Source organism: Meleagris gallopavo, chromosome 5 (genome assembly GCF_905368555.1).
Source record: "Meleagris gallopavo chromosome 5, MGAL_WU_HG_1.1, whole genome shotgun sequence".
Lineage (NCBI taxonomy): Eukaryota > Metazoa > Chordata > Aves > Galliformes > Phasianidae > Meleagris > Meleagris gallopavo.
The window spans coordinates 54,577,130-54,597,590 of record NC_139408.1 but is presented as its reverse complement, the minus strand read 5'-3'; the positions used below and the strand labels follow the sequence as shown (position 1 = coordinate 54,597,590).

General features: G+C 50.0%; 4 protein-coding genes across 4 annotated transcripts in view; 2 read left to right on the top strand and 2 right to left on the bottom strand.

The window, feature by feature from the left end:
- The window catches only part of DAAM1 (dishevelled associated activator of morphogenesis 1), an 82,781-nt gene extending 74,670 nt beyond the window's left edge, over window positions 1–8,111 (top strand). Inside the window, 4 exon segments of the mRNA XM_085225833.1 lie at window positions 1,656–1,716; window positions 2,293–2,424; window positions 4,746–4,916; window positions 5,371–8,111. Of these exon segments, the coding sequence (XP_085081959.1) occupies window positions 1,656–1,716; window positions 2,293–2,424; window positions 4,746–4,916; window positions 5,371–5,580 (574 nt within the window). The 3' untranslated portion in view covers window positions 5,581–8,111.
- A 2,272-nt stretch (window positions 8,112–10,383) lies between these two features.
- On the bottom strand, window positions 10,384–13,583 carry GPR135 (G protein-coupled receptor 135). The gene has a single exon (XM_085225834.1). It carries the CDS (start codon window positions 12,908–12,910, stop codon window positions 11,651–11,653), a length of 1,260 nt encoding a protein of 419 aa, XP_085081960.1. The 5' UTR covers window positions 12,911–13,583; the 3' UTR covers window positions 10,384–11,650.
- Window positions 13,584–13,736: 153 nt separating this feature from the next.
- On the bottom strand, window positions 13,737–15,980 carry L3HYPDH (trans-L-3-hydroxyproline dehydratase). Its single transcript, XM_085225835.1, has 5 exons — window positions 15,393–15,980; window positions 15,008–15,177; window positions 14,740–14,862; window positions 14,254–14,395; window positions 13,737–14,119 (listed from the first exon to the last, which is right to left on the bottom strand). The coding sequence occupies exons 1-5, from the start codon at window positions 15,931–15,933 to the stop codon at window positions 13,998–14,000; spliced, it is 1,098 nt and encodes a 365-aa protein (XP_085081961.1). The 5' UTR covers window positions 15,934–15,980; the 3' UTR covers window positions 13,737–13,997.
- Window positions 15,981–16,059: 79 nt separating this feature from the next.
- On the top strand, window positions 16,060–20,304 carry JKAMP (JNK1/MAPK8 associated membrane protein). Its single transcript, XM_003206789.5, has 7 exons — window positions 16,060–16,192; window positions 16,274–16,365; window positions 16,764–16,918; window positions 17,737–17,943; window positions 18,592–18,773; window positions 19,439–19,515; window positions 19,824–20,304. Exons 1-7 carry the CDS (start codon window positions 16,180–16,182, stop codon window positions 20,040–20,042), a joined length of 945 nt encoding a protein of 314 aa, XP_003206837.1. The 5' UTR covers window positions 16,060–16,179; the 3' UTR covers window positions 20,043–20,304.
- The last annotated feature ends 157 nt before the right edge of the window (window positions 20,305–20,461 follow it).

The following is a 20,461-nucleotide window of genomic DNA, read 5'->3' as shown; positions in this document are numbered from 1 at the left end:
CGGCTCGAGAGGCTTGGTGCCCTGTGGGTCCAGCACTCCTTCTGCCACCAGCATGGAGCTTTTGATGCCTATAATGCGCATGGGGACCCTGCACACTCATGGAGTGGGCTGCTGCAATCTGGAGAGGCCCCATCCAGCAAAGCCTTTAAGCACGTGCTTAGCGTTAAGCGCACGAGGAATCTGCTGTTGCTCTGCAAAGCCCTCAAGTATGCGCTTAAGTCCATCTGAAATCAATGGGGCTCTGTTTTGGTCTTAAAATTGAGCAGGAGCTTACGTGCTGTGCTGCTGTAGGGATCTGAGCCTGTGACAGGGAGTCAGAGATTATACATTTCTGCAAGCAGCACTCGTGAGGCTGAGAGCATTTGCCTAAATAATCCGTGGACATAGAGAGGGCCTTAAAGTGTCCCTTTTTAGAGAGGAGATAACAAATACAGGTGGAACTCGCAGGTCTCTTTAAGTTTTAGTGCTTTTAAGAGTGGACTCCCTATAGAAGAACATGCAAAGCATTTTGGATGGTAAGCATCCTCGCATTTAAAGCACAAAATAATTTTCCGTTGCAGGGGTTGGGTGAACACCTGGGCAGTGAGTGGGTGGCTGCTGTGATACAGGCATTGCTCCCTGCCTGCTGCCTGCAGGCTTCTTTCTCATGCTCTGCAGCTGTTGTACAGATACACGTATGGGAAAGAAAGCGTCTACAGAGAAGCTTTTTTCCCTGAACTTTATCAGTTTTGTGCTAAACTGGACACCACATGTAATGTTTGGGTTCAGTCCACATGTAATGTTTGGGTTCAGTCCAATCTAGAGCAAAACCAAAAAGTTTCTAAATCTCTGGAAAACCCTAAATTCCCCCCAGCCCTGCAGCTGTGAAGGAAAATTGCCGCCTCTGTCAACCCCACCACTACTAATGAACTGCTAGAGCACGGGGCTCCCAGAACTTCATTTTCCCAGACTTAGACCTGCCAGGAACGCTTGCCCCATGACATAGGGAAGGCACCCCTGGAAAAGCATCAAGCCTGTGGTCATCGAGTCTTTGTGAGAAAGCTCTCAATCAGCTCTATGAAAGAAACCCATAAGTGCACAATCTCGGTGCACTGGGGACTCGAGCCTTGTGTAAACAGCCTCAGCGCCAACCATGCTCATTTATTTTTATTTCTCTATATTTGGGTTGCCTCCTCTTAGGAAAGCTATTCTGTTAAGGAGTGCTGCTCCAGTCTATAGGGTGGGAAGGATGCTTTGTGTGGAATTCACCTCATGGTGGTTCCCCCAGAAACTGTCCACAGTGCAGTGGGACAGATACCTTCTGCTGATACAGAGACCTTACTATCTTATTACCACCAAGGACAGGGATAAGGAGTGCCCCTTCCTTCATCCCACTGCTGCCTGCTCTGGGATTTTTAGCACATTCCCTTTGATTACAAGCACAGAGAAGTGCTCTGCTTTCAAGCAAGCAGCAGCAGCAGCCGCTTTCAGATAGGCAGCTGCCTTTGTTTAGAGGCTGTCAGGAAGATTTGCTGTTCAACACAAACCAGCCTGCAAACAGGAGGCAGTGTATGCAGCACTGGGGTCTGTTCAGTGGAAAAGCACAGTTGTGTTGGTAGGAGTGCTGGAGAATGTGCTGGAGAAGTTGAAAACTGACATCCTGCCATTTCCAACAGCATGACTGAGCTGGAGAAAGAAATAAACACACTGAGGAGTGGCCTGAGAGCGGTGGAGACTGTAAGTATTACTTAAATCAAATATAGTCCAGCCTGGCTCCCTGCACCAGGGCATCCCTCTGTGGGGATGGAGGTGAGGGACCTCCCAGAAAAGCTGCATTACTGTATTTCCCAGAGATCATCTGCTCTTCCTTTCCTGTCCTGTACGTGTGCCTGTCCTCCTAGGGCTCTTGGGGCACTGAAGCTACTGTATGTTGGTTGGGCACACGCATGGTTTGTATCTGACACATTAGGAGAAGCTAAGTGTAGTGCCCATGGAGCAGGACCTGTAATGTGCTGCGGTGTCTACTTGGCTGTAAAACCTGAGGACAGAGGCTCAGGTTGGGCAGCTCATCTGGAGTGGTGAAAAAGTGAAGGACTCTGTCTTGCTAATTGCTGCTTTCAGCATTTTTCCCAGATGGTTTGGTTTCAAAAGCATAGTGTGGCCATGATATCATTTAATGGGGTAATCCAAGCTCTCATGCATTGCAGGAGGGAGCAGTGCACCTGGCAGCACTGACAGAGACCAGTCATGTTTGTGTCCCTCATCAGCCAGGGCCTGACTAGATTTATGTTTTTGTTTCTGTTTTTCCCAAAGGAGCTGGACTTCCAGAAGTCTCAAGTTCAGCAAACAGGAGACAAGTTTGTGTCTGTTGTCAGCCAGTTCATCACACTAGCCAGCTTCAGCTTCTCAGATGTTGAAGATCTTCTGGCAGAAGCAAAAGAACTGGTAAGGTCACCAATGCCCTTGAGATCTGATCTGGGCCATGTCTCATCCCCTCCTCCAGCCAGCAGAGGAGGAACAACCCTGGCCTTCCCAGGGTATGTGCCATGTGTGCTGACATCCCAAATATCTCCCAAGAGATCACACATATGGGATGTAGAGTGAGTGTTCTGCTGAGACCCTGACATGAGGAAGGCTCTGCATTGCTCCTTGTGGTTTATTCAGAGTGGGTGTGGATGGGTGGATAGATGGCACATCCCTGTCTGTCCCCAGGGCTTTATTCCTGCTCCGTAACCCAACGTACCACGGGATCACAGATCAGGCCAACAAACATGAGACATGGTACCTGTCTGTTTACTGGAAGGGCAAGGTAGGGGCTAGCCTTGGGAGAGTTGTGTGCATCAGGAGGGGATGAGATTGAAGCCAACTTCAGACCTGCTTAGAGATGCTGCTTAAAAGGCTTAGTTTCCCCAGAGCAGTGCCTTTATGAGTGCTGTGCAGCCACCAACAGCCACATGACTTCTTGTGTTAGAGAGAACTCTTCCCAAGAGGCTGGCTTAAATCTGAGCAGATAGCAGTTGGCTGACATCTGTGATACCCAAGTACACTTTGCTTCCTTTCTTTTAGCAAAGGCACATATAGCTGATTTCCATACTGGCAGGGAGATAGTTGAGATCAGAATCAAACACACAGAGATCCCATCCTTATCCCATTGCATAAGCTATCTCTCCAAAGGCTGAACTTACCAAATGCCACCACCTCCTTTTCCCTGGTTATACCGATGTCAATCTGACAATGTCCTCCAGTTCATCCACCTGTGCTGGGGTATTACAAGTGACCAGTGTCCTCCTGAAGCCATGCCTAAACCTTTGAAACTATCAGTACTAATCAGGCAGATCTTGCCTGCAGTGGACTGCGGAGACAGATGTGCCCACATCTGCAGGAGCTCTCATTGTAGTCCTCACAACCCATTAAAGCCTACTTTGAAGCAAATGCTTCCCATGGTTATTGAATAGGATAGGCTAGGGAAAGTGCACAAGCTCTTCAGTTTTTAAGCACGTGTTCAAATCATGTGACCCTTTTCTCTTAGGAAAGCAGAAACATAATTACCTCATAAACTTCATATCCTGTGGGGATAACATTTTTAGCCTTTTCACTCACCTGAATCTCCTGAAAGGTGGCAGAAACATCAGCATCTTAATGAAAATCAACAAGATTAACCTCAGTGTTTTCGACTGATACAGTGGCACCTTTTAGATCCTTCTCTGCATCCTGAAATGCTAAGTCTCATAAATAAACAAAGAAATAAAAGTGCCCTAAATGTCTTTTGAAGAGGCTGAGACACCCCAGAAAATACGACTTGATCATATTGGCAGGCTTTAAAAATGTTCCTCTCACTCCACAAAGCAAAATCAAAGGAACTCATAAATCTTGTGTCTCCTTGGGGACCAGGATCCATCAGCAGAGACTGGGTGTCCTGTCCTGACCTTTGCTACAGCCTTATTGGATTCACTCACACTAATGGTGTGCAAATAGCACAAAAGACCGGAAAACTTCCCATTTCCCTACCCAGTGCTGTGCTTGAGCCTGGGCACAAACATCTTTTAGAAGTCTTACCAACACATTTGGTTTCAATAGTAGAGCATGTGGCAATGATAAAGAATACCCCAAAAATACTTCAAAGAAAACTTAAAAGTGCGAGTTTCCCTTCCCCTGCCGTGTTTACTATTAGTTTTATGTCTTCAGTCTTCAGTTCCACAATATTTTGCTTCCTTGTTTTTACTACTGCTTGGTTAATGAAGTCGAGCTGGAGGCTGAGCAGAACCAGAGGTGCCAAGGCTTGGTGGGGTGTTTTGGGAGAGGGGGCTATGGGACCTCTCCTGGAAAGCTGACAGGGCAGCTAACGCTCAGAAAATCAGATGGCAGATGATTTATGTCATGTTTAAGTTAAGGCCTGGCTAATCAAAGCCCTGCTGTTAACTCTGTTCTCTGCCACGACTGTTCCATCAGGCCTAAGGCTTTCTGTTGGGGTCTCACCAGCACAGTATCCCCACAGCCTGACAGCTTCCTGTCTGCTCTCTCTCCAAAGGGCTACAAAGTTCCACATGAATGTGGCAAAAAACTTTTTCACTTTGAGAGGGTGGCAGAGTCCTTGAAGAGGCTGCCCAGATTGCTTGTGGGTTGTGGAGTCCCCTTTGAAGATGTTCAAGACTCATGTGGATGCTTTCCCCTGGAACTACTGTAGGGAACCTTCTTTAGCAGGGAGTTGGACTGGACGATCTCTAGAGATTTCTTCCAACCCCTACAATTTTGTGATTCTCTCCCAGTTTTCCAAGGCTGTGAAACACTTTGGAGAAGACACAGACAAAATGCAGCCTGATGAGTTCTTCGGCATCTTCGATCAGTTCCTTCAGGCTGTGACGGAGGCCAAGCAGGAGAACGAGAACATGAGGAGAAGGAAGGAGGAGGAGGAGCGCCGGGCGCGCATGGAGGCCCAGGTAAGCAGGCCAGGGCAGGTCTGGCAGCATCTGCCTGGGGACCCTGGTGGCATGGGAAGCATATGTAGGGCAGTCAGGGTGCTTCTGCAATTAGATCCCCGTCTTTCACTGTTTGTTCATTATTTAACTAATCACTTAGAGGTTGGTGAGATCTTACATCTAAGACACTGATACATAACTGCATTGGAAAAGAGTTGGGCTTTGCTTTCTCAGCTTTTCTGGTGCTCTCTGGCTGCATCAGCAGATGCCCTGAGGCTCCCTAACCCTAAAGGCTGCTCACCCCATGCCCATCCTTGAGGTGACTCTCTGCGGGTGGCCAACACTTCCCAGGGCTGTGGTTCTGTCAGTAACCCTGACCAGCTCTCACTTGCTCAGTGAGGGGTAGGAAGCTGCTGTTGTTCACACTTTGGGGCTATGGGTGCCTTCATGACAGTGCGATGTTCCCCTCCACCAGCTGAAGGAGCAGCGGGAACGGGAGCGCAAGGCGAGGAAGGCGAAGGAGAGCGGTGAGGAAGGTGGTGAGTTCGATGACCTTGTCTCAGCCCTGCGCTCGGGCGAGGTCTTTGACAAGGACCTCTCCAAGCTGAAGCGCAACCGCAAGCGCATCGCCAACCAGCTGGCCGACAGTGGCCGTGAGCGGCCCATCACCAAGCTTAACTTCTGAGCAGTGAAACAGAAGGACAACGGCGAAAACCGAGAGTTTCGAAACCTGGTTAGTGGTCTTTTTTTGAAGTGGCTAGGATTTTTTTTTTTTTTTCATTATACTGCCTTGTGATTCCAAGCGAAACAGTGGCACATTCTTTCTCCCCACGGGTGAGCGTGTGTGTATGTGCCATGAGCGTGGCCGGGCCGGGTGGAGCTGTGTGTCCTGTGGGTGCTCGTCCCCTCCCCTCCGTCCCCTTGACAAGTGGCTCTCCCGATGCACAAGCACAATGTCATGTCCATGAAGAAAGAGACGACTTGGGCACAGAGACATGATCCACGTTGGTGACGGAGAGCTGCTTGGCATCGCTCTCCTGACCCCGGGAGCCGTACAGGGCCGTTTGCTGGAAGGCAAAAGAGGAGAAAACCAAGCGGACTGAACTTGATGCGTTCTTTTTGTTGTCGTGGTTTTTCCCCAAACTTGCACTTGTGTGCTGGTCCCCAAGCTCGGTGCCACAAGCACTCCCGGCGATGCTCTTCTTCTAGTTGTTTTTGGGAAATGCCCTTTTTTTCCTCATGCCTTGCTAAGGGAAGAGTTTACCCGAGTGTGCTTCTTGCTCACGTGGCACCCAGATGTATTTATACTTTTATAACGCTTCCTGGCCCGAGGCGACGGGAAGGGTCGGTTCTCGGAGGCGACGAAGGGCATAAACTTTCGTGTTGTAATTTTTATTCTCGCTTTCTGTTCAATGGGACAAACTGTATCCTCCGTAGATGTCGGTCAGGACAGAAGGTCACTCGGTGTGCAGCGGGGCCAGGGCCAAACCTGCACCCACCTTCTTGTCCAGTTTGGGTTTGTTGTTTTTTCTTTTAATGGGCACGCAGAAGCAACGACGCCACAAAGTGCTGTCTGTTAGCAATGCTTTGCTGTTCTACTACGTCCTTGCCAATTTGTAAGCAGAACTACCTGTAAAATGTTGGTCCGGAAAAAAAAAAAAAGAAAAAAAAGAAAAAAAGGAAAAAAGGAAAAAAAAAAAAAGAATAAAAAGAATTCAAAGCTCTCAGGGAGTAATAATTTAAAGGTTTAGAAAATTAAAAAATTGGAGAATAAAAGGTAAACACATTAACATTTCTATTCTTAAATTATGCTGAGTATATAAAGGACTGTTACTTTTTGCTCTTATTTATTTGTGGTATGTTTTTTAAGGAAACGAGATGAAACCTTTTGATACCACCGATACTTTTGTGATCTTTTGTTTGTTCGTTTGTTCTTTTTCCTGTGGAGAGATGAGTTTGTCCCTGTTGCACTACATATGAACACTATTTGAACTAAGGTTGTTTTTGTTTTTTTTTTTCTTTTTGGTCAGATTAATTGGTATTGCTGATGGGGTGTGGGATGTCAGTTAACGATATGTACTGTATAGCAAAAGTGCTGTTTAAACTGATTTGTATAAAGATATGGTTCTAAGCACCTGAAGGCCGCCGGGTCTGCGTGCTGTGTGAAAGCTGTGAAATATCACTCTGAACGGAGTCGTCAAGAGCTGTGGTTTTACCATTTTGTTCTTTTCTTCATTGCAACTTTGGACGCACTGTAGATTAAAAAAAAAAAAAAAAAGACAAAAAAAGACAAAAAAAAAGACTTTCCGAGTAGCATAAAGCAGGTAAGCGCCAAATGAGAGTCCAGCACCTCGTATCCAAGCAGCTGTGCAACCTGCGGGTTCTGTTCATAGGTGGAGTTGAGCACTTTGCTTTCAGAAGGAGAGGGAAATAAAGACAAAAAAGGTAATGATAATACTATTCCTTAACTAAAGTGCCTCTGTTTATATTTTTTATTTATGGCTGAAAAAAAAAAAGAAAAGCAAACAACGGGGCTGATAAAATTGAGGGAATGGACTTCGGGGGGTGGGATTAAAAAAAAAGAACAAAGAAAAAGATAAAAAAAAGGTTGAAAATAGAAACCTATGGCCTCTGATGGTTTAAGGAATGGTTGTTCATGTCAGATCTGCACGGCGGTTGAATGGGAAGGGGCGGCCGCCTGCAGGTCCCCAGTGCCACGTCAGGACCTTTCCTGACAGATTCCCTCCTGCCTTCCCAGACCCGGTTTTTGTTGTTTGGTTTTATGGCAGCCTTGTGGTTGGGCTGAGTTGTTGCCATGTCTTTGTTTTTCTTTTCCCCCCCCAAAAAGAACAAAAGATGTCTATATAAATAACTGCAAAGGCTGCGTGCAGGTAATTCCATGTGCCATTGTCGAAAACTACTTTTAGATCGGTGCTGGTGTAAGTAGCCACTCTTTTCTCTTGGGTGTGTATTTTAAAGACAGTTTGGTTTGGTTTGTTTTTTTTAATAATGCCAAAAAAGGGGAAAAAAAAAATTCATAACAATTTGTAAACTGAAGTTATATGTCTTGGACTTTATTAGCTTCGTAGTGACCAAGGTAGTGTGTTAGGTGCAAGAATGTTATTAGTCGTAGCTAGCAGGAAATGCTGTGTAATGTCATGAGACTGTACATTTTCTAAGATGGCAACATGCAATAAAGAAAAGCGATTCCGGTGAGTGTGCAGCACGGAGCCACTAGTCATTGTGCAAAGCAGCACACACAGCAGCCGCTGTTGGTGGGAGGAAAATGGGATATTTGGGATTTGGGGGCTAAATGGGCACCTTTCTGCCTTGTGCTGAGAAGTACAGCATCCTCTAGGCTTGGAACAGGAAGAAGGATAATTTTAATTCTATCTATCATCATGGAATCAAACAGCCACGAGTGGTGACGTATTCTGTGCATGGCTGTGTTGGGGATCACAGAGAAATGCGACCTGGTTACTCCAGTGCTTTTCCTCCACTGAGTCAGGTAAGCAAATTCCACCTGGGTGTTCAGGAATGGCTGGTGAAGGATTTAAGAGAAATCTACCAAGTGCTTTTGTGTGTGCCCATCACGCTGAGGGGTTTTAACCTGTAGGACTGAGCTGAGGGTTCTGCTTCTCATAGCACAGGCAGCTCCCCGTGTGCAGGAGCAGTGGTGGGGCATGGTTAGAGGGCATGGGTGATGGGTTGACATTTAGACTTGATGGATGTTTTGTGGTCTTTTCCAACCTTTATGATTCTATGACTCTCACCCTGCTGCCTTAACCAAGGCTTGCTTCAGCCCTTCTAAGAAACAGGAATATGCCCACGGTGCTGGACATTCCCCCTCCTGGTCTGCACTCAGCAAGCTGAGCGTCATCTCCCCAAATAACCTCCCCAAAATCACACTTTGTCACAGCACTGTCTGGGTGCACCTGGCTGCAGTTCCCTCCTTTCCCGTGGTTTATAAAAGCAGCAGGATCATAAAATTTAGTATCCTCAGTATTTGGAAGTCAGTCCCCAATGTTTTGTGAGTTTCTGCCAATGCCTGGAGGAGTCCAGTGCCAGGCAGAGCTCTTGATCTCACAATCTCATGAGCTGAAGCTTTTCTGCTGCTTGTTAGCAGAAGGGTTGTGCTAGCTGCTCAGATCTCTGCTGGCATCTGCTGGAGCCACACACTAACACCAGTGTGAAAGAAGTGAAGATGTCGGATCTTGCGCCCATTCTGCTGATGGCTGTCATCTATTGCATCCCATCAGGCTGCCACTTAGAAACGACTTATTTGTAGTTTGTAAATTGTACACAAAGCAGTCACTTTGAACCAAGCCTTCACTTGGGCATTAGGGAGGGATGAAGGTAATGACTTAAATGAATGTGATACGGCCAGACTCTATCTGGAACAATGCTTTAGAAACACTCCTCACTCCTAAAGACTTAGTGCTTCCCTTCTAAGAAATAACTCATAAGCTGTATCAGCAGCTCGTATAGCACTGCCAAATAGCATGGCTCTCTTAGAGCATGACCATGCAAGGACTGCACATGGCCAAATCCCCTCGCTTCAGCCCAGCAAAGGGGGATCTGAGCGTGACTGAGAGCTTCCACTGCACCGCTGCTGAGAGGCAGCGACCCACACCACAGCTGGGAGCCAGCAGCACGCTCTGGCAGGCAGCCTGCAAGCTTGGCGTGTGCCTTCTGTGTTTCTCTTGCTCTCTGCTGCTTGTGGTTTAAGACACTTTGCCCTTTATTTGTGTTTTGTAAAGCACGCTTTGAAAAAGGGGGCAGTTAGAGACATGTAGTTGAGTGGCTGGCACAGAGCAGGTCCTGCTTTAGCAAAGCTGCAGCAGGTTCACTGCAGAAAGGCTCTGGTCAAGAATCTTCCCTTGCTGCACGCCAAGTTAGTGTTTAACAGAAGAGGGCTGTTTGGGAAGCTCAAAGAGCACAGCCAGCTGCCCCCATTCAGCTCTGTGCATTCTTAATGCTCAGCCACTTGCAAGTACTTGTTAAAAACAAGTGGAGATCGGTGCTGGAAGAGGCTGGGGATGTGGCTGCGACCACCTTTTGCAGGGCTTTTACCAGTGAGATCAATGCAGCCATAACACTGAACGACACCTAAGGTTGATGACTGTGGAGTCGGGGCAGATTTCCTGATGGCCTTTAAGGGTCCCTTCCAGCTCATTGTATGATTCTATCCAAGGGTCACATCTTTTCCTTGTGGACTTCAGAAGCATCACAGAATTACAGTAATTCTTACAGCATGAAAAATGGCTGCATTCAAATCTCAGTCAGGTCACACTTCATAGAATGACAGACTGATAGAATCATTAATTCTGGGAAAGGCTGCTACAATCATCTTGTCCAACCATTGACTTTGCAACGCCTGACTTCACAATATTCAGGTCTCTGTGACCATTCCATGGCAATTTTTTTTTACAGAAGTTCCCTTCTCAAGGCTGTTCTGAGAATAACGCCAGGCTGAGACACTGAGATCTCCTGCATAAAAGATAATTTATTTCTTGTCTCACTGCAAAATAATGACGGTACGTTCACTTGAGTCACAATCAGGTGAAAAAGCCATAGAACAGCAGCACTATATTTCTGAAGACCATACAAGAAAAATACTGCCTGCCTCTCACATTTAAAACAATCTCTGAGTTTGAACACTGATTAAGGCGTTAGGACTCTGAGCCTGTGGGCAAAAATATCATACAGATAAGCTCTCATGAATTTGCACTTTGCAAATGCACTTCGATTTCCTGGTGTTACCTTCATTTTATCCAGTGGCAAATAAACAGAGCTAGTTTTTGAATATCAGATTCCAGTTACAGATGCTTGCCACTGATACAACACAGTCTGTTCTCTGCATATGCACATCTTCACATGCTTAAGCACAGCAAGCACACATGGCACTGTTGTGCCTCTCCTTTCAGACACTCACCACTCTTGCATGGCTTCTCTAAGCACAGTTAAATCATCGGAGATGTGAGACACATCTGCTGAGCTCAGAGTACACCTTGTGCCCATTTAATACAACGCACTACACCCACTCCTTTTCCTCTGCCTGCAGAGCTCTCAGTTTCCCACACTCACAGTATTTTATACTGACTGTACCCATAAATAAAAGGCTGTTGAAATTCTGACATATTTCATCTTCCTTTCCCTCCCTCCCAGCGCCACACATCTTCCTTCTCCGCAGGCATCTGTCACAACAATCACTGCTTTGTTTTGCTTAGAAATTTAAATAATCATCTTCACAAATCACTTTTTAGCCTGTCCCATACCCTATGACATTCTGCACTGCCACATACAATGGGTTAAAGCAACATTTTCCTGCCGTGATGCGGTTTTCACAGTGTGGTGTTCTCTGAGTGTGCTCCAGCTGCCAGTGCTCAGCTCTCGGTGGCTGTGCTGGCACTTAGCAAACAGCTCACACAGCCTCAGGCTGTTTGTGTGTTTGCCCCGCAGCTCCAGTTGGGCACTTTCTGCAGGACTGGAGCAATCGCTCATGCGGTCAAACTCTTGATGCTCAGTGGCCGTCACCACTGCACCAAGCCTGATGAAAGGGGCACATCCTTTCCCTGGCATCTCTCTCTGCTTACAGAGCAGACTGCCGAATCAGAGCTTGCATGATGGAGAAGAAATCACACTATGGCTCATGCAGGCCCATCTCCCTGATTTCCAAGAGATCCGCGGCTACCAACGGTTCCTCAGGGAGACTGCCCCAGGGCCCGATGCCGCTATCCCAGCCCTCAACCCCATTAGAGGCTGGTGTTGACGGTGTCTACTCTGCCCTGCAAAGCAGCCTCGGAGACGGCGTCAGGCTGTCCATCCCGACAGAAGAGCACAGCCGGGTTCTTGCAGGCCCACATGGCCACCTCTCCTCCGTTCGCCGGGCCGGATGAGGACGGGGCACTCCCCGGGGGCCCGCCGTGCCGGTTGACATAGCGCTCCCGTACGCGCTCGGCCCGATTGCGGGGCACTGGCCGGCGGCCCGAGGCCGAGAGGTAGGCGGCCACGTTGTTCCTAGTCCTGTAGCCGCCCTCGCGGCTGCGTCGCAGCAGCACGGAGATGTTGGGGTTGCGGGCGGCGTAGATGAGTGGGTTGATGGCCCCGTTGGCCCAGGCCATTCCGCTGGCCACCGCGTCCATGGTGGGCGAGAAGGGCAGGCGGCCAGCAGCGGCTGCCAGCCCCAGGATGCAGTAAGGCCCCCAGCAGCAGATGATGGAGACGATCATGATGAGGACGGTGGTGGCCGTGCGCATCTCCCCGTAGGCACGCAGCAGATTCCCGTAGGTGGCCAGGGGCCTAACGCGGCTCTCGGCCAGCCGCACCGCCCGGCAGATGTTGTAGTGGCAGAAGCACATGAGGGCGAAGGGCAGGAGGTAGCAGAGCACGATGAGCGCCGCGCCGTAAGGCGGGCCCAGCCGCGACGAGCCCCACGGCAGCACGTAGACGCAGCGGTACGCGCCGTGCCGGGCCTCCCGCCGCCCTTCGCCCGCCAGCCCGTACCACGGCCCGGCCAGCCCCAGCGCCGCCAGCCAGACGGCGGCCAGCAGCTGCGCGGCGCGACGGCGGCCCATCTTGTGGCGAGGTTGGCGGACGATGGCGCAGTAGCGGTCGAAGGAGAGCAGGGCCATGGTGAGGGTGGCGGCGATGCCCAGCCCGGCGTGCAGCGCGGCGCTGGCCAGGCACAGGCGATGGCCGAAGAGCCACGCGCCGGGCGGGCGACCCAGCAGGCTGAGAAAGGCGAGGGGCAGGCAGAGTAGCGCGCCCAGCAGCTCCGATAGCGACAGCGACAGCACGAAGGCGTTGGTGACCGTGCGGAGCTGCCGGTGCCGGGCGATCACCAGCACCACCGCGCCGTTGCCCAGCGCCGACAGGGCGAAAATGAGCAGCAGAGCCAGCGCCTGCGAAGCCAGAGCCGCCGCCGACCAGCCCGGCCCCGCCGCCGCCGCGCCGCTCTCGTTGCCGCCGCCGCCGCCGGAGAGGTTTCCCGGCACGGCCGCCGCCGGCTCCATGCGCAGCCCCACGGCCCGGACCGCGCCGCGCCCGCCCCGCGCTGCCGCCGCTGACGTCGCCCCGCCGCCGTCGCCCGGGGAACCGCCCCGCCGCCCCCACGGCCACACGGGGCGGGAACAGCGGCGGCGCGGTGCCCCCTCGGCGCCTGGCGCCTTTGCGCGGCGTCGCCTTTCTGCTCGCGGAGGTTCTGTCGCGACCTCTCCTCCCTCATAGCTCCGTTCTCCTCACAGACCCCATCCCCTCGCAGATCCTCACGGCTCTTTCCTTGCATCACCTCACTCCTCCACCAGAACAGCCTCCTTCCCCCATCTCCTCACATCCCCACCGCCTCCTACCCTCATCTCCTCCCCGACCCTTACTGTAAAAAATCTTCCTTACATCCAGTCTAAACCCCTTTTTAGTGGGAAGCCATTTCCCCTCGTCCTGTCACAGAAGACCCCGTTAAACTGGACCCTGACTGATTCTTCGGGAACTTCTGTTTCTCCCACATTGCTCCCTCCAGGAACCACCCAGAGACAAGTGCTCTCAAAACACTTTCACAAGGCAAATTCCCACGAGTGCCCCCAATAACTGAACACCATTTTGTCCAGAGGCAAAGCGGAAACCACAGGCCCTGAGCTCTGCACTGCTGCTTGAGCAGAATCACAAGTAAACAAGTTTGCAATCAAAGGTCAGAGTGGTTCCAACCTTCCAGTTCGGTTACTATTGCTGAAAGTTAACCCAAAGTTAGCCCACGGTTTGAGAGAAGCAAGAGAGGAGGGTTTGGGAAGCAGTGTGATGAGGACACGCAGCAGCAGCTGGGAGGTGAAAACAAGAGGACAGCAGTGTTTTCAGCTGGCATTTAATAGGAATCTGAATAATCTGAAAATGTAAATAAGGCACAGAAATTTGAAGACAGCTCTCCTAAGCAAGCTCCCAGCAAGGACTGCAGAGGGGCAGGTGTCATCCTGAAGCACAGCAGTAGCTGTTACAGCAGCAGCCGAGCTCAGTCCTGCTGCTTTGCACACTGCGCCAGGCCACGGGGAGAAGCAGAGCAGTGCACGGGCAGGAGGAGCATCGGTGACTGACACAGCGCAGTGCCTCGGGTCACTTGAAGGAGAACCCGTGCTTCAGCGGGTCCTCCTCTTCCACAGTGAAGGTGGCCGTGCCAGTGTAAAAGGCTTCCCCTGCCACTTCCACCACAACGGCGTTGTAGTCCCCGAACCTGGCTTCCTGCAGAGAGGTTTGGATCAGGACAGAGCTGACGGGACATTCTCCACACCCAGCCGCAATAAGCCATGCATGAGGCTTGTGGGAAAGCAAGAACACTTCTACAGCACTCCTCAACAGAGTGAAGCTCCACTTGCCTTCACTGCCTTCCCCGTGAACAAGGACCCAGTGGTGCTGCTCCGAAAGGTTCTGCTCTGGTTCAGCTGGATGAGTCCCTTATGGTACTGCAGGGCAATGCGAGCCGTCACACCAGAGCCTGTTGGGCTTCGGTCCACCTACAGTCAGAAGAGAACACGAGCCAGCACGTATTCTGGTTTTAAACAGAAATGAATACTGGTCCCCTGAATTCTCCCTGCGTGGAAGAAGTGCTCCTAGCCCAGGGGTTTGGACAGCATCAGGATACATCACAAATGGAAAGATAAAGTAGAATCATGGAATCATTTCAGTTGGAAAAGACCTGTAAGATCAAGCCCAGCATATAAGCAGGTTTGAGGTATGGGAGGAAAAAGGTGGTCTGGCTCCTGTGTGGAGCCACGGCTTGGACTCAATGTTCCTTATGGGTCTCCTCCAACTCAGGACATTGTGTGATTCCAGGATTCCAGAACAGCCCGTTCTGTACCTGTTCATCTGCAAACACACAGATGTTGGTGGTGGGCTCCTCGCTGAAGGCATCCTTCCCATCTGTCAGAATGGTGCCATAGATGAAAGCCAGGTCTTCACTCTCAGGGTGATGCAGCTTGAACTGGGAGAGCACAAAGGGTTCAGGACAGGTACAACACTTGGGCCATCAGCAACAATCGCAGTACATTCAGCCTGCGGATCTGAGCGCTGTGGGTGATGAAGGGCCTCAGTCGCCATTACCCTGAAGGGAAGGCACGGGGCCCTACCTGCTCCTTCACTGCCTCCGTCACCGCGCTGGCTGCGCTAACGAGGTCTCTTGTCTTTGAGGAGCACACATCGAGGCCCAGCTGCTCCGCGCTGAGAAAGGCATAGAAAGTGCCACCGTAGCTGATGTCAACCACCACCTTGCCACGACCTGGGACATCGATGGCCACGTCTGAGCGGGGAAACAGAGGGCGGTGAGGAGGGATCACAGTACTGAGCTGACAGAAGCCGTCAGCTCCACGAACACTCCCATACCCAACACGGCACCCGATGCTTCATGCCATATCCCCATCCTGAGGGCTACGGGTACTGGGGAGAGCTTTGCCCAGCACCCCGGCACAACCCCCCAGCCCCCACAGAACGCGGTACCACCAGCTCGGGCCCCACCGGTGGCAGCGGCGAAGGCGGGCACGCTGTGGAAGCGGACGGGGTTACCGCTGTGACACCCATCCCAGGGCACGAAGGCGGTGACGGGGCCGCAGGGGCAGCGCAGGCGCACGGCGGTCTCTGGGCGCTGCGGGGCTGCCACCAACCCGAAGTCGAGGGCGAAGCGGCCGAGGGCCAGCACGGCATGGCCGCACATGGCGCTGTAGCCGGAGCCGTGGAGGAAGAGCACCGCCAAGTCGGCACCGTCGGCGGCCGCCCCGCCGCGCACCACCACGGCCCCGTACATGCCGCCGTGGCCCCGCGGCTCGTGCATCAGCGCCCGCCGCACGTGGTCCTGCGTGGCCGCCATGTGCCGCCGCAGCGCCAGCAGTGACAGCCCGGCTGCCGCCGCTTCTTCCATCGCCTCCAACCGCGGGATGACCCGCAGCGGTTCGCCGCCCGTGTGCATCTCCACGGTGTGCAGCGTCGGCTCTGTAAGCGAGCGGGGCGGCAACCGGCGGCCCTCGCCGTCACCACAACCGGCCGCTGCAGCCGCCGCCATCTCTCTCGTCCTGGGAGGGCGGGGACAGCGCGGGACGCGCTCCCTACAGGCCACGCCCACAGGGAGGAGCAACCCCGCCCCTTGCGTGTAGCCGCGCCCATGTACTCCAATCCCCGCCCACCGCGTGAGTCCCCGCCCACCATGCGGAGCGCCCCGCCCAAAGGAGGCGAGGCTTGTCCGGAAGCGGAAGTGACGTAACGGAAGGCTGCTGTTGCGGGGGGGGGACTGTGTTGCCTGGATACCGGGATGATCCGCTCCGGTAGGCCGCGGGGCCGGGGTCGGGCACGGCGGTGGGGTCGGGCCGGAGCGCCGCGGTAACGGGGCTGCTCTCTCTCCGCAGCTGTTGACATCCAGCCCGCCTGCCTGGGGCTGTACTGCGGCAGGGTCGTCCTGGCCGTCAATGGCTCCGTGGAGGTCTACGGGGACTGCGGGGTAAGTCCTGCGGGGCGGGAGGCCCCCCGCTGACCGTGCTCTCATCCCGTGTTTTGTGCAGAAGTGAGAGATGGGGAGAGCACAGCGAGTGCCAGCTGACAGATTGCTGAGGTTGCTGTCCTATCTCTTTAAAAATACAATAAATTTTCTGTCCTGTTAATACTTTGTGTTTTTCTCCTTATCTACAGCGTAAATCTCACTTCTTCTGATTTAAAACCATTTCCCCTTGTCCTAGAACGGCAGGCCCTGCTGAAGAATCTGTGCCCTTCTTTCTTACCTCCTCCCTTTAAACATTTAAGGGCCGCTATTGGTTCTCCGGGCTGAACAGCCCGAATGGTTTGTGAAGAGTTCCTAGTGGAACACAGCAGCTCTGTCAATCCATCACATGCTTTCTGTAGGTGTGCCCCAGAGGGCAACGAACCGACGACAACAAAATCTGCCGGGAGTGTGTGGGATCCCCAGACCGCTATGACTGGCTGTACCTGGGTTTCATGGCCATGCTGCCCCTCGTTCTGCACTGGTTCTTTATTGAGTGGTATTCGGGCAAAAAGAGGTCAGTGTACCCTTCCTTCAGTTATGTTACTTAAAAAGAATATCTTGTAACCATGAGCATAATGGACTGAGCAGTCCTGCAGAGCACCTGCTGGTTGAGCCAATGCAGTAGCAGGGCAGTTGGATGGGGTTTTTATTTCTGAGAGAGACCTGGGTCCTTCTTGCCTGTCTCAGCTCTCAGATGCACTGTTATCACTCCTGCTTTCTTTGAAAGGGCAACAGTGTGAGCACTGTTAGTCTTCCTCTGATGGGGTGTTTGTGCCTGTGCTGTATTTACTTGTGAGCGTCTCAGGGCTGAGCACAAAGAAGCTGTGCTATTCCAGCAGGAAGTAGTTCAGCTTGTGAAGTATTGGATGCAATGAGGAAAGCAGTGATTTATTTTGACCATGGATATTTACTTCTCATGCTTCCAATTGGAAGCAACTGCCTGTGCCTTCCAGGAAGGCAATTCTTTTTTGCAGCATTCCTGCATCAGGTCACATACTAGGAGAATGCTTCTTGTGATGGTTTGATACTATTTTATTCTGCCCACATTAAAGTAAGTGTTCACTTTAGAAACTGGAATGATTTCCAGTTACTTTACATACTAAGGCATCCAATATATGGAAAATTTTCACATTCAGCTTAAACTACTTAATGTTTTTAATTTATTTATTCATACATACTTTGTATGAATATATATATTCATTCATACTTTCTCCTATCCTTGGTCACAGTGAATCATAACTGCCGAAGCTCTTTGTACTTATGCTTCAGAGTCAGCATTTAGATTTACTTTAGTGGTCACACAGCAGCAATAAATGTCTTCTTCTTCTGCAGTTCCAGTGCACTGTTGCAGCACATCACTGCCTTGTTTGAGTGCAGCATTGCAGCAATTGTTACACTGCTAGTGAGTGACCCCGCTGGCTCTCTGCACATCCGTTCCTGCAAGGTGAAGAAGCTGTCAGACTGGTATACGATGCTCTACAACCCAAGTCCTGATTACATCACCACAGTGCACTGCACTCATGAAGCAGTCTATCCTCTGTGAGTATAAATGCTTTTGTACTCAGAGCTTTTGTACGTTTGTTTCTGTCAGTGCCTCTTCTCAAAGCTGTAGAACATGTTCCTGTATAGCTAGCTTGGATCCATGGGTATCAAATCCCCTCAAGTCTTTTCATGTTCTGAGCTGTTCTTTGTGTCAAACACGTAATACTTAGTGACTTTTCTGAATTGGTGAGCATAGAGTCTCTATTTCTGTGTTTTCCTCTTGCTGCATCCTCAGCATGCAGCAGGGAAACTTGACAGAGAAGTATTCCAGAGAGCAGTTTGTGATCAGCTTCCTTCTTGCCACCAAAAAATCATAGAATCACAGAATTTTAGGGGTTGGAAGGGACCTCCGGAGATAATTGAGTCCAACCTCCCTGTGAAGCAGGACAGAATCACTAAGAAGGTGGCATATTCTAGGATATTCCACTGTGGAGCATGTAGGACTTCCTTTTTTATTCCCATTTGCTGAATCTTGACCGTTTTCTGTAGGAAAAGTCGCTCCATTGTTCTGTCTCTATATACCTCTCCTGACAACTGTACATTTCAGCTGACACCAAACCTCCTTGTTCTCAGTTGAGAACACAACTTGTTCTGCAGCACAAACAAGATTGTACGTTTTAAGGAATTTTTCTCTCTTATTTGCAGGTACACGATTGTGTTTATATATTATGCCTTCTGCCTTGTGCTAATGATGCTACTTCGACCTTTTCTGGTTAAGAAAATTGCCTGTGGCTTAGGAAAATCTGATCGATTTAAAAGCATTTACGCGGCACTTTACTTCTTCCCAGTCCTCACCGTGCTTCAGGCAGTTGGAGGAGGCCTGCTCTGTGAGTTCTCTCCTATTAACACTAAGAAATCTACCAATAAACAAACTAACAAATGATGTATGGCAGAGAGGGGAGGAACACAATACTTTTTGCTTCACAAATGAGGATATTGCTTAAGGTTTTTTTGTTTATGAGAAGTGTCACTTGAACGAGTTCATTGTCAGTAGCCCAAAACTGGTTTACCTTCTGCCTGTGCTGCTAGAGGCTGTCCCTTTATTAAAACAGGCATAGATTGGGGTGTGAGGGGAAATTAATTCGGAGTGAGGGCACAGTTGATTTCAGAATTGGATGTAAGTGTAAGTAAGTTTGTGGTGCTCAGCTGCACATTGGTTTAGCTCCAAGCACAATTCTCACAGGCAGGGGATGGCATAACAAAATTCCCACTTAACCTGAGTGCTTTTCTCTTTACCTTCCTTTCCCAGTTAGTGATTTATATGTACAGTAACTTCACCTTGAAACCTTAGTGCCTGCTGCATTTGACAAACGTAGAATTTGAAAACCTTAGGTGGAAGCACCAAATAGTTGTGCATGGCTGATCTCTATTGCTGTAGGCATTGGAGGTGATGGTAGTAGGTGAGCACCCTTGGTAATGTGGAAGAATCTCTGCTGAAATGTATAACAATGCATTTTTTCCTACTAACTAACTGGTTACTGCTTGCCTTTAGATTATGCCTTTCCATACATCATTCTGGTGTTGTCTCTGGTTACGTTGGCTGTGTACTTGTCTGCTTCGGAAGTGGAGGTAGGTAAACTTGTTTTCTATGCTGAAACTCATCATAAAATATTTGAAGGATTAAAGGCTACTGCCTCTTGGATTTTCTCAGCAGTGTGTTACAAGCTTCTTCCTTTGATTTCTCTTAGCTGGAAGAGGTTACTATGAGTGTTCCCTCTTGTGGTGTACTGAGGAACTGCTATGTGCTGGAGGGCCTTAAATCCAGAAAGCCTCATGCAGTGTCTCTGTGTGTGACCTGTGATGATCTGTGTGTGACCTGTGATGATCTTAAATCTCAGGTACATCACGCTAACAGAATATTGTCTGTATTTTGCCAGTCTTTCAAGGATCTTCTTGTCAGGAAGAAAAGGCTTGTTGTCCTCTTCAGTCACTGGTTGCTTCATGCCTATGGAATCATCTCCATTCCCAAACTGGACAAGCTTGAGCAGGATCTGCCATTGCTTGCCTTGGTACCTGCACCTGCCATCTTCTACTTGATGACAGCCAAGTACACTGAGCCATCCCGCATACTCTCAGAAGGTGGAAACGGACATTAAAGGACATTAAAAGGATTTTGTGCCAACAGTGCTGTCCTAATGATCTGGATTAAGCAGGTTGAGTGCTTGTTTTGCATTTGAAAGCTTCTGTTTTAAAAGAAGTTATCTGTGTACAGGGCTTACAGGTGAAACATTTTTGAATAAGACTGTAGTATTAAAAACCTTTGCTTCTATGAAGAAGACAGTATCTAGTGTAGATGAAGGGAATTGTCTGTATTTATCATCGTGAATCTGCATAAAAGCTTCAGACACTTGTACAGTATTTTGCTTGTATTTGTTTATTTACTAATATAATATTTTAGGCAGTGTTTGAATAAAACAAGACAGCCTTTGGAATAGAATTTCAGTGAGGAGGGCTTGAATAAAACACAGCATTGGTTTTCTCATCCCATATCTTAGCTTCTGTCTTCCAAAAAATA